Source organism: Panthera tigris, chromosome A1 (assembly GCF_018350195.1).
Source record: "Panthera tigris isolate Pti1 chromosome A1, P.tigris_Pti1_mat1.1, whole genome shotgun sequence".
Taxonomy (NCBI): Eukaryota; Metazoa; Chordata; class Mammalia; order Carnivora; family Felidae; genus Panthera; species Panthera tigris.
This window is the reverse complement of record NC_056660.1, coordinates 122324036-122337081: the sequence shown is the minus strand read 5'-3', so window position 1 is coordinate 122337081 and position 13046 is coordinate 122324036. Positions and strand designations below refer to the sequence as shown.

General features: G+C 38.4%; 1 protein-coding gene across 3 annotated transcripts in view; it reads left to right on the top strand.

Moving 5' to 3' along the window:
• JAKMIP2 (janus kinase and microtubule interacting protein 2) overlaps positions 1–1119 on the top strand; it is a 207607-nt gene extending 206488 nt beyond the window's left edge. For all 3 annotated transcript variants that reach the window (XM_042986694.1, XM_042986687.1, XM_015536589.2), the window contains one exon: positions 404–1119. Coding sequence is in view for 1 of the 3 variants with exons in the window: in XM_042986687.1 (XP_042842621.1) it covers positions 404–424 (21 nt within the window). In the remaining 2 variants the exon portion in view is untranslated. The remainder of the gene's footprint in view (positions 1–403) is intronic.
• The last annotated feature ends 11927 nt before the right edge of the window (positions 1120–13046 follow it).

Sequence of the window (13046 nt, the reverse complement as noted above, 5' to 3'; positions counted from 1 at the left end):
AAAGTAAGTCATTGAAGGGCATAGACAGACCTGCTTTTTAAAATCTTACATTTATATTTGGGGATATAATTCATTAGCGCTTCTTAAGGTATTGTCTTAGAAGGCCACAGAAGAAAAGGCAACAATCATAATTGCTAATATGTCAGGCCACTTATTATGAAACAAGAACTGTTAATTGCTTTATGTGCATTATGTTGCAATAACCCTGAAAATAGATCATTCTGTTTTCTCACTTAAAATCAAAGTAATTAAGCTTAGAAACTTCATTGATGTAACTTAAAATCGTAGAGCTCAAAGAGGTGGTAAATAATTTTTTTTTTCTTTAGAAAAAAAAAAAGAGCTTTTTTCCGGTTTCAGCCATGGACAGAAATGATGATTAAAGAATTTTCCCTCTGTTTTACAGAGTAACCGAAAACATGGATAAGACCCCAGAAAGGCAAATGCCTCTAAACCTTCAAAGATGGCAGAAATGTTTACAACAGTGAGAGGGAGATCAAATGCTAAGAACTACCCTGTAGCCAGGACTACAACTGTGTATTTTAAAGCCATTATTCAAGGTTTCTTACTTGACAGTTCCTACATGACCCTGTTGAAAATCTACAATATATGCTGCATTTAATGAAACATGTATATGTCAAACCAGAAGAGAAGAAGTATAAACATATATTGTGTAAAGAAAAAAAAATCAGCAATGGAAACAGTTTCAGCAGATCAAGGAAAGATGTGTCTTGGGCATGGAACCAAAGTTACAAAGAAACATTCTACCCCTGCTGTGCAGGGGGATCATTTTAATGTAACACTACACCCCATGGAAACTCTAGTCCCGAAATAAACATTTTAAAAAATCAAAACAAACAAACAAAAAACAAGGGAGGGTGGGGAATGAAGCACGAGGAATACCTATGAGGAGCTATTTACAATAAAATGTTTCATTTGAAAAGTCTGGTTTCTTACTACAGGGATTTGCTTTTTGTCTTTATTGTTGTTTAAAACTCAGGAACAGAGACATCTACAGTGTGAATGGGAAGAAAAGCAGTCTCCCGTTGGTCTTTCTGCAAAAGGTGAAGCTTGTGGAATGCATTCCACAGATGACAGAGGATCACAGTGAGCCCCAACTAAACTGGCAAACGAGGCGAGGCAAAGGACCTCGGCAAATGTAACATAATAAAAGCAGATTTGATGCTTCCCTGGCCTTCTGTCACATCTGTGTTCCTCCACGAACAGACTGATCTCATTGCTATCGAAAATTAAGAAGACGATGCTCTAAATCACAAGCTCCCTGACGTAGTTCTTTTTCGAATGCCAACGTCTATAGGGAACACGGGCCAGAGAGCATCTTTGAATCCATTTCTAAAATACCGGTTTTCAAATGGCTGCTTAAAATGCCTGCAAATAAATATGTTATACGATTTGAGTAAAAACACACAATAGAGGGGATAAGTAAACTTCTACCAACAGTTGAGTTTGCCACAGAGATGTGAATATTAAATAAAATGATGATTATTTTTTAAAGTATCCTGATATGCCTAGAGCATTCTGACCTCTTGTCATTTAGACTGATAACACTTTTTCCCCCAGAGAGCTGACCACAGCAAGACAGCTCTACTTTTTTTATACAGAAGCAACATATGTTATGATAAGGTCATTTTCTACCAGAGGCAATTAGAAGACTGGTACTTTTCCTAAGTTATGTAATACTTAGTCTTGGATTCAGCTCTGAGAGCCAATAAATGTTCCTGAAACCTAATTTTACACCTCACTGACTGTAGATAACAAAACAGCCTCAATTTTTCAAATTGTCAAGGTTTTATTTACAGGGCTAGATCTCCCATGCCTAAAGAATGTGTGGGGAACCAGAAACTCTTTCTATGAAATGCTACACAAATCCTTCCAGACATGAGTTCAGTATCTTATTCTTTGGTTTTAGCACTGGCATTTTCAAAGCCAGAACAATAACTGAAGAATAGGCAAGAAAGGCTAGAATGCTGGGGTCCCACTTTTTGTCCTTATATTTACTGCTGATCCAGGTATCTTTGGCCCAGTCACTTAACCTCTCTGTGCCTCAGTTTCCTCATCTGCAAAATGAGGTTAAATGCTTTTTCATAAAGTTGTTTTTTTTTTTTGCAATTATCGAACAAGAGGTGCTTAAAGTAGCACAAAGTGCTTTGTAAAATTATGACTGCTGTATTATTTGACTTTCTTATATTGTTGAGAAAGAGTCCCCTGTGTCATAAAATAGTGCTTCCATCTGGTTAAATCTAAGCACTGCAGCACTGAAGCTTTCCCATCAAACTACCTGGGATATTGCTAGCAATAAATGTTGAGAGATCCACAGCCAGGATCTCTGATAACCTATAGTAAATAGATCATCTCATGCTTTTGAACAAGATAGAAGAATATCATCTCACTGATAAGCATCTCCTAGCTCTCTTTATTGCATATGCATGCCATGATACCAAACTTCACTTTTATCTTAGGAGAGCCAACTATGAAATTAAGGCTTGGAGTAAACTGATAGTTATCACATAATTAGTCTGATTATCCCTTTAATTTTGGGGAGATGTACAGTAATATATCCTACTGGGAATATACAAAATATCCTTCTGCTGGATTCTGTATTCAACTAGGTAGTTTCTACACTAAATATGAACAGCACATTCATTGTGCAGACAATGTAAAAGAAGGTGCCACTACCGTCTGTGACCCAGCCCTTTCAAGTCTCAGAATATATGGAGGAGGATAAATTATTCTTCCCAGTCTTTGACTTCTGTCTTCCGTTGCTCTTTATTGGCCATTCCAGGGTCCATCTGAGCAAATTCATACTCCATCTGCTATATCATACCTACTTTCTTTCTCTTCATCTTGCTTTTTCCACCAAGAAACTTTATATTAAATTTTATATCTAAACACTGACTTTGGTTTAAATGATCAGAAACATTTGTAAACTAGTGTGGCTTGATCATGTACCTTATCTGTTATAAATCTGATTGTATCACACACACATTAAATCATACAAGAACAATACAGGTAGGATGACCATCTAAGCAGCTTTTGATGTTTTTAGGGTGAATGCAAAAGGAGAGATTCTTTGTTTAACATTCAAGAGATGAGCAGTTCTCTAGATTTTAGGCTAAATGGTGATATTTTACCAAGTCTTACTTCTGATCCTCATAATTAACATATCTTTGAATGAGGCTGAATATTTTGGTAGGTACATCTCTCTGTTACTCAACAATTACAAAAAATTTAACAAAATTGTAAATGTGTGTTTCACTCATGGATCCACAGAAATGAATTATATTTAAATGAATGCTTCCCTTGCAGATAATGTTTAGCAACAGTAAAGAGTGTCTCATTAGCAATGAAGAGGCTTACTGTGGCTGAACTTCTTAAAGAGAGTACCTAATCCCCACTTTGATCTTTAATTTCTGCATCTTGACTATCCTGACACATTTGGCCAACGAGTTAGTAACAGAACAGCGTTCTTCAGGGCTCATTTGCCTAATCTTTCTTAACAAAGTATTCATCTCTTGGAAAATTAAACATAACTTATAATATTAAAAAATAGTTTGCCCTAAAATGAAAGTCCCACTCTGGCACAGTTATTCATGGCAGGAAAATTTTCATGAGGAAGGAAAAACAAAATCAAAAATTATTTGGCTATACTAGCAAGCATCTATTACTAATTTGACTGTCTAACCTTTTTTTTTGGTCACCCACATTTTATTTTAGGAAACACTAGAATGTGCTGAAAATAAGTATCAGATCCCTTTTAACCTATGTCATATAAATGAAATCATTGCCAATAGGGAGGTTGTAGAGGTGGAAGAATAAATTTTGCTTTGATCTTTCTGCCATTCACAAATAAGCGTTCACATAGGTTGCCTGATTCTTCAGGAGGATAGAAATGATGTAGAGGGCTCATCAGTCATCGCTGGAGTAGAAAGGGGACATTCATTCTCTGGTAATATAGAAGATACAATTTTGCCAAATAATTTTTGCTACAGTATTTTTTGCAACTAATTTTTGTTTAAATCTTTGATAAACTTGTTCCTTTTTGCATATTTATTGTCGCCTTTTTCTGTAAACCCACTGTGTGATTCACATGTTGAATGTCTTCAATGTAATTCAAAAGTTCATTGTTTCAAAATGAAGTGTTTTTTAAAAACTGCCTAGGTTTTCATGGGAGCTGTAAAAATAATATTTATAATTTGTGTTGATGTTTAAATAATTGGATCATGTGTGTTATGTTACACTGAAATAGATGGACAGCATAGCCATTTTATTTTCTAAATATTGCATTTTTTTGATCTGTCAAAGAGTGGCACTATATATGTACATATATACACATATATACAGTATACGTATGGTGTATGTATACAACACATTATCTACTATATTGAAAAAGCTCAATATAACATCTGAGAGATCAGTAATCAAAACAAACCTTAGACGATTATTTATGTCATGAGTTCATGCTTTCAGGATGGGCCCGAGCCTTTCCTTAAGTGGACTTCTCCTTTCTAAAAGGAAAAACAGTAGGTCACAAGGTCTTAAAGGACAAAAGCTTCCATTCTGTTCAACCGCCTTGTCACTTCTATATAATATATTACCTTGAGACTGAATTTCAGGTGTATTGGCAAGAGGATTCAGACATAACAGAAGAGGGTGGAGTTGATCCTGTGATTTCATTTTAGTACTGGGCCGGGCAGATTCACATTCCTTTGTTGCCTTTAATTTGGTAGTTCAGTTCTTCCTAAAGAAACCTCTTGTTGAAGGTCCAAGTCCAATGTTTAATCAAGTTACTAAAGATCTACTTCAAGGAGCAATGTGACAAAAATAGAAGGATTATAACTTGCTATATTCAACCTAATGTATCATACTCAGAGATGCAGGTGACCGACTGGGTGAAGTTCCCTGATTTTGTATTTGTGTTTTCTCATTGAGATCTTTGCATCTGTGCTTGTATTTCCATCCTTGTTATATCAAAGTTCTGTAGGATGGAGGTGGTGTAGCTAAAGAAGTTTGTGTCCAACTTTGCCTACAATCAAGATTCTACAAACTTGCTAAAGTGTGGGTGATGCAATTTCCCAAAAGCACATCCTCAGCATCCAATAGTAACAGCAATCACTTACCTTTGATTGACATCTCACAAAATGTGCCTATTTTTTCCCCATTAACTATAGTAACTTCTTACAATGAGACAGATCAAAATCCAAACACTTTTATAAATATGTACATATATGCGCATATATATTCTGTACATAGTATGATGGTGTGAGCACTTACTAGATGTGTACTTCTGTCCTAGGACTGAGGACTTCAGGAAGGGGTTTTTCTGATGCTGCTAGGTAACTCATATTTTGGGTTAGCATCTGGTGTCTGTGCTCTCCTCCTTCCCTGCCTCTTCTCCTTCCTCCCCTACCTTCAGTTCACTATCACGATTCCCTGTTGTTGACTGAGGCAAAGAACTACTGATTGGTTTTCCAATTACTCAGGCCGGGAACCAGCCTTGTAGTGATGCCACTGGTTTTCTAGAAAGAGCAACAGAAAGTCCAGTATGATCTACAGCATTAATATTATCCCACAGTCCCATTATTTTTTCAGCTAAAAATCTCGTTCCAAGAAGGGTTTATGCGTGTTTTAACCTTCAAGATACAATTCTTTGGGGACTCAAGTAGAGAGCCAGTGTATTTGAATACATGATTCCCCAGATGCCTACTGTACTAATGTGGCCAGGGGACCAATTTCTCAGAGCTTTCATCCAATCAACTGCCTCATTTGGGGTTCTTTATCTCCATCTCATTAGCATGACTCCATATATTGGTTCAGTGCTTGTTTATTAATGCGAGAGAAATATAAATTGACTGAGTTTCACCAGGATGATCCCTCTGAAGTACACTGAACATGTACATGTAATGTATGTATTACCGTAGAGATGGGAATCAATTTATTGTATGTAAAGTTTTATGAATGGTTATTTTATAATTTATGTATTTAATATAGGAATCAATGAGCTCTGGTGTTTTAGTTTATATAAAAATAAAACAAGCTGCATTTTTTTAAACTTTATCTTGCATCATTCATAGGTTTTTGTTTTTGTCTTGTTGTGCTTAACTGTATTTTGAAAAACAGGTTCAAACAAATCAGAGCTATCGGTATAATGACAGTGATCAAGGATAGGAAACATTTTTCTCCTCATGTGTTCACTCTGAATTTTTATTGCACCTGTCAGGAGCACTGTGGTGAAGAATCAAAGGCAGAATTTACACTTCTGAGGAGGGAACAATGATCATTCAGCATGCCTGCTCTGAGTGTAACTTGGGAGAGAATCTTAACCGGTATTTGCCATCCTTATTCCAGATATTTCTTTTCCTTTATCCACCGCCTTTGTTCCCTATTGTACAGAGTCACTAGATGTAGCAAGTTAACAAGTATGTATTATGTGAGCATCCATTATGTACCCATCCTTATGGTCTGGTATGTATGGGGCTACCCTCAAAGAGCTTATAGTTTAATGTGGGAAACAACCCATGTATGCATCAAACAAAGAACCAAGATGGCACAATATGAGGTACAATTTTGTAGGTCATTGTTAAGAACCACGAAAACTAATAATGGTATTTGGGGGTGGGCTTCAAAAACCCCCTTTTTTCAGTTGTATTCCGTTATGTTTAACTGCAGCAAACTTTAGTTGACTTAAGTGCTTAAGCAAAAAGCATTGCTCATCAGTTCATTACAACCTTCTGTTACTCTTTTCTAGGAACCATCTGTGTGCCGTGTCAAACCATTAAAACAGAGAAAACTAAAACAAAGCCCCAGCCCTCAAGACATCACAATCTGCATTGTTTGATGAAGCCTTACAACTGACTGAACCTCTTTGAGAAAGGTACCAAGCATGTCAATATTCTAGGAAATTGGCCGTTATTGTTGTGGATTCTATCTAATTTTATAAATGAAAAGCTCTGTTTTGATGAACTTTAATTCTGATACATAACTCAACTATGCCATCATGTCAGCAACTCAACTGACTTCTCCTAGTTCATGAAGAGAGTACCCCACTGTCTCCTGGAGATAGTGCAGGGGATGGGAGACACTTCCTACTACAGTGCCTGGGAGATGAGTGAACATCTACACAGAGGGATCCCTCTGAGGATACAGCGCTGCCTCTTACCTCCAGGTGAGCGACTACAGTCACACAAGTGCAGATATTTAGACAAATGCTTGCCTACCTCCTGGCTAAAGATCTATGCCAAATGGCTGACGGAGCATGCTTATTTTATTTAAGGAACTTTGTAGTTACATATGGAATGTGAGGTTGAATTATGAAGGGTTTTTTGCTCACTCAAAATACTTCAAATAAAAATCTGTTTTTGACAAATACGTTCTATGTGAATATAGAACCTTTTGATCAAAAGGTTCAGTAACAAATAGTCACTGGTAATCTGTGCCTGTAATTACTGTAAAATTTTGAGAACAAGGGCCACTACATGTATGTTATCCATCTGAAGCTCCATATGACACTTTGTTTTTTTTAGAATTGAGGAGGAGGAGGAAAAACAAAACTAAGTAAGAACCACCTCAGGAACAGAATTTTTATTCCTTTATAAAGACATAATTTACTGTGCAAATTATTTTACCCTACCTAGAAATGCACGAACAAATCTAAAATTTAATTATGGCATCCTATCAATTCTTTCTGTTTTTTTTTACTTTATTGATTTTATTGTTTTGCCTTTAATTTAGCCTGTAATCTATACCACCTCACATCTATTTTTATACAGCACAGGATATAAATTGAAAAATTTTCAAATGCACATTAAATATTCTAAGAGCTACTGTATGAAAGTATGTAGAAAAATATCTTAAATAAGAATAAGACAAAATGATGAGTGTGTATCTTTATAATTTCACCTTGGAGGGGTTTCAAACATGCTAGCTAGAAGGTAATTTGGGGCGCCTGAGTGGCTAGGTCAGTTGTGTGTCTGACTTCAGCTCAAGTCATGATCTCACAGTTTGTGAGTTCGAGAGCCCCGCATTGGGCTTGCGCAGCCCTGGATCCCTGTCCCCCTGGCTCTCTGTCCCTCCCCCACTCACGCTCTGTCTCAAAAATAAATAAACTTAAAAAAAAAGAAAGTTATTTGACCTCGGGGAAATGCAACAATTGATGAGAGTACACATGTATAGTCACAGACTTAGAGAAAGTTCATAAGGTGTGACCTATATTTTTTATTTCTGCTTTATAGAGAAGAAAAACCCAAAAATTAGGTTTTTGTCCTGTATACAAATTAACTTGTCTGGTTTCCAACCTACTGTCTTCAAATCAGCCTATCTTTTCCCATTCTTCAAACTTTTCATGAACCAGCTTAGTTGTTCTGCTGGTTTCTTCCTTCCTTCCTTCCTTCCTTCCTTTCTTTCTTTCTTTCTTTCTTTCTTTCTTTCTTTCTTTCCATCTTTCTTTTTTTAATTTGCATCCTAGTTAGCATATAGTACAATAATGATTACAGGAGCAGAACCCAGTGATTCATCATTTATACATAACACCCAGGGCTCATCCCAACAAGTGCCCTCCTTAATGCCCATCAGCCATTTGGCTCATCCCTCACCCACCTCCCCTCCAGCAGCCCTGTTTGTTCTATTTAAGGTTCTCTTATGGTTTGCTTCCATCTCTGTGTTTATTTTATATTTACATTCCTCCCCCTATGTTCATCTGTTTTGTTTCTTAAATCGCAAATATGAGTGAAATCATATATTTGTCTTTCTGTGACTTATTTCACTTAGCACCATACACTCTAGTTCTATCTACATTGTTGCAGATGGCAAGATTTCATTCTTTCGGATCGCCAACTAATACTCCATTGTATATATATATACCACATCTTCTTTATCCATTCATCTGTCAATGGGCATCTGGGGTCTTTCCATACTTTGGCTATTGTCGATAGTGCTGCTATAAACGTGGGGGTGCATGTGTCCCTTCGAAACAGCACACCTGTATCCCTTGGATAAATGCCTAGTAGTGCAATAGCTGGGTCGTAGGGTAGTTCTATTTTTAGCTTTTTGAGGAACCTCCATACTGTTTTCCAGAGTGGCTGCACCAGTTTGCATTCCCACCAGCAGTGCAAAAGAGATCCTTTTTCTCTGCATCCTTGCCAACATCTGTTGTTGCCTGAATTGTTAATGTTAGCCATTCTGACAGGTGTGAGGTGGTATCTCATTGTGGTTTTGATTTGTATTTCCCTTATGATGAGTGATGTTGATTGGTTTCTTTAATTAATGAAGTACATAACATTTAGACATATGTTCATTTATTCTTATGAGAATAACTTTCTAAAGTTTATTTATTTCTTTTGAGAGAGAGTGTGCATGTATGGGACAGAAAGAGAGAGAGAGAGAGAGAGAGAGAGAGAGAGAGAGAGAGAACCCCAAGCAGGCTCTGCACTGTCCGTTGAAAGCCTGATGTGGGGCTCAGACTCCCAAACCATTGAGATCATGACCTGAACCAAAATCAGAAGTCGGGCACTTAATCAACTGAGCCACCCAGGTGCCCCGAGAATGACATTAAAAAAACTTTTTTTAATGTTTATTAAAAAATTTTTTTAATGTTTATTTTTGAGAGAGAGAGAGAGAGAGAGAGACCGAACACTAGTGGGGGAGGGGCAGAGAGCGAGAGAGGGACAGAATCAGAAGCAAGCTCCAGGCTCTGAGCTGTCAACACAGAGCCCGACACAGGGCTTGAAGTCATGAACTGCGAGATCACAATCTGAGCTGTAGTCAGACACTTAACTGACTGAGCCACCCAGACCCCTGAGAATGACATTTTTAACAATTTGATAAGAGTGTTTTTTCAAAAGGCATTTTAAGGGATATTGAGAAAAGATATGGTCCTTGTTGTCAATGAACTTGTAGGAAAATAAGACAGATCAGGCCGAGAAACAATGAAACAGAAATCAATCCAGGATGATGAAAAGCCATGAGGATACCACAAACCAGTAAGTGTCCTGAGTTAATTTTTCATTCCAGAACTGCTCTTTCTCATGTTCCCCCAACTCAGTGGGAGATTCTAGATGAAATCATGGATCCATGGCCTTAATTCTCTCCTATTTTTCCCTGACCCTCAGCATCGAATCCTTCCCAAGTTCCAGTGAGCTTCGTTTTCCTACCTGTCTTCTGTTCTTCATCACTTCTATTTGGAGTTTCCACCTGAACTCCTGCAGCAGCTTCTTAGTTAAATTAACTGTCCAGTTACGCCGTCTTTAAATCTACACTACTGGGGCACCTGGTTGGCTCAGTCAGTGCAGCACAAGACTTGTGATCCTGGGGTGGTAAGTTCAAGCCCCACATTGGGCGTAGAGCTAAAACCATCTGATAAAAACACAATGAATATACCTACTTGTTTCCAGTTTGATTTAATGTGCAAATCAGACCAGGTTGTTCACATTAAAATCCTATCTTGGGGGCGCCTGGGTGGTTCAGTTGGTTAAGTGTCTGACTTCGACTCAGGTCATGATCTCACAGTTTGTGAGTTCAATCCCCACGTCAGGCCCTGTGCTGACAGCTCAGAGCCTGGAGGCTGATTCAGATTCTGTGTCTCCCTCTCTGCACCCCCCACCCCCTGACACTTGCACTCTGTCTCTCAAAAATAAATAAATGTTAAAAAAAAATTTTTAAAAATCCATCTTGGGAGGTGCCTACATGGCTCAGTTGGTAAATATCTGACTCTTGATTTCAGCTCAGGTCATCATCTCATGGTTCATGAGATCAGGCCCCGAATCGGGCTGTGCACTGACAGTGAGGAGCCTGCTTGGGATTCTGTCTCTCCCTCCCTTTCTGACCACCCCCCTCCTCACACATGCTCAGTCTCTCAAAATAAATAAATAAATTTTGAAAAATAAAATCCTTTCTTGGTTTCCCATGCCTTCCTTGGGTTAACTCTCAAATGCTTATTGAACTACACACATGACATAAACCTGGGAGTGGGACTTGGGGTAAGACACTGCAGACAGCAGAAGGCTGCTATTTTATCTAACCAAACTCCAGAAAATAAGGCTCACATTGTCTCCTCAGCATGGCCATGTATGCCCTGGATAAATCCTATCCATAAAGACTCTGCTGAGCCATGATCTTCTTCAAGAGAATGAACAAAATAGCCTTTGTTCTTCCGAAGCATTAGTGTTAACCTAGCTTGTCATTTACCATGTATATTACTTGTTCTGTTTGACCCCCCACCAGACCCCCAATTAAATCTGAGTTATCTGAAGGCAGAGAATAAGCCTTTTCCAACTTTCGGTCCTGTGCATGTCACATAATTCCTACTACCTAGTCAAGTCTCACTAAATTATTCTGTTGTTTATGTATGGAACTATGGAGGGAGGAATCGCTTTTTGTTTGGATGATCAAAGGCTCCATGAAGGTGGAAATAGGTAAATTGGGCCATTTTTTGGAAAGTTATTTTGTTGTAGTTTCTGGGTTTTTCTTATTTCCTTATTTTTTCCATTTTTTTTTCTTTTTCCCTCTTTTCCATTTGCAAGAAGAGTTTTATTCCGTAAAACAAAAGCTCTTCAAGGGTGCCTGGGTGGCTCAGTGGGTTAAGCATCTGTCTCTTGGTTTCTGCTCAGGCCATTATCTCACAATTCATGAGCTGAAGCCCCACATCAGGTTCTGTGCTGACAGTGCAAAGCCTGCTTGAGATTCTCTCCCTCCCCCGCCCTGCCCTCCCCCCACCCCATCTCAAAAAAAAAAAAAACATTAAAAAAATTTTTTTAAAAAGCTCTTAAAAAAAAACTAAACAGAAAGCCACATTTCCCTGCTCGCTTCACCTTAACTCCCCCTGTATTTTACTATCTGACCACAGGAGGGGAGCATTTGTCCGGAAGCCCAGCAAAAAGTGTTAGCTCAAGGAAAATGTGAAGCAGATCTTAGGGAGTATTTTGTGTCCCTGGGTTTTGTGTTTCTCTTGCACACATCCATGGGAAAGCAGTAATCTAAATAGAAGCAATGCCTTGTCCACTCTCCTGATAGGGCTTTTCACCATCCTGGTGTTTATAGCCTTCCTTCATTTCAGGGAGCTGAGTTGTCTTCACCCAGGCAGCAAATTCATTTACAAACACAAAGGCTCAGAGAAACTTAGCGACCAATTACACAGTCTCCAAATATTCCAAACTCGCTCAGACGCCAGACAAAAGGGGTCAAGGCAGTTCATCAGATTCACTCCCTAATTCTCCACCTCTGAAACAAGCCCTCCCCAGGGAGCAGACAAGGAAAGGTATGTTATTGTGTCTAGAGTTTCTTTATGTGAATGCACTTGAATTTTTTTAAATAACAGTATTATGTTTTAAATATCTTTGCCCAAACGTATTATGTTTCTTAAAGGAATTTTTGAAAAAAAAATTAGGGATTTGTCCTTAAAAAACATTTACCTCCCAAGAAGCATGAAAATACCAATAATTTCTTGTTGTTTGCACAAAACATTGGCTAAATAAGCTTTTGTTCCACTAGTCTGCCCTTCTTAATCATAAACAGCATTTTGTATGTCTCTGTGTAATTGACAAAGGATCCCTGCTTCTTAGTACTGGCGTCCCCCTGCATGTATACGGGGCTGTGATGGGAAAGCACAGTTCAAAATGAGCCAGGACCTTCCATTTTTATTTTCTTTATTTATTTACTTATTTTTATTTTTGAGAGAGAGAGAGAGGAAGAACAAGGACCCAAAGTGGGATCCACACTGATAGGACAGAACCTGACACGGGCCTCCAACTTACCAACCGTGAGATCATGACCTGAGCCGAAGTCAGACGCTCAACCGACTGAGCCACCCAGGGTCCCACCATTTTCTTTTATTTACTGATGAAATTAGGGGCACCTGGGTGGCTCAGTCGGTTAAGCGTCAGACTTCGGCTCAGGAAATGCTCTCACTGGTGGTGAGTTGGAGCCCCACTTCGGGCTGTTATCAGCGCTTTGGCTATCAAAAACCCACTTTGGATATTCTCTCCCCCTCTCTCTGCCCCTCCCCTCCTCATTCTCTCTCTCTCTCTCTCTCTCAAAAA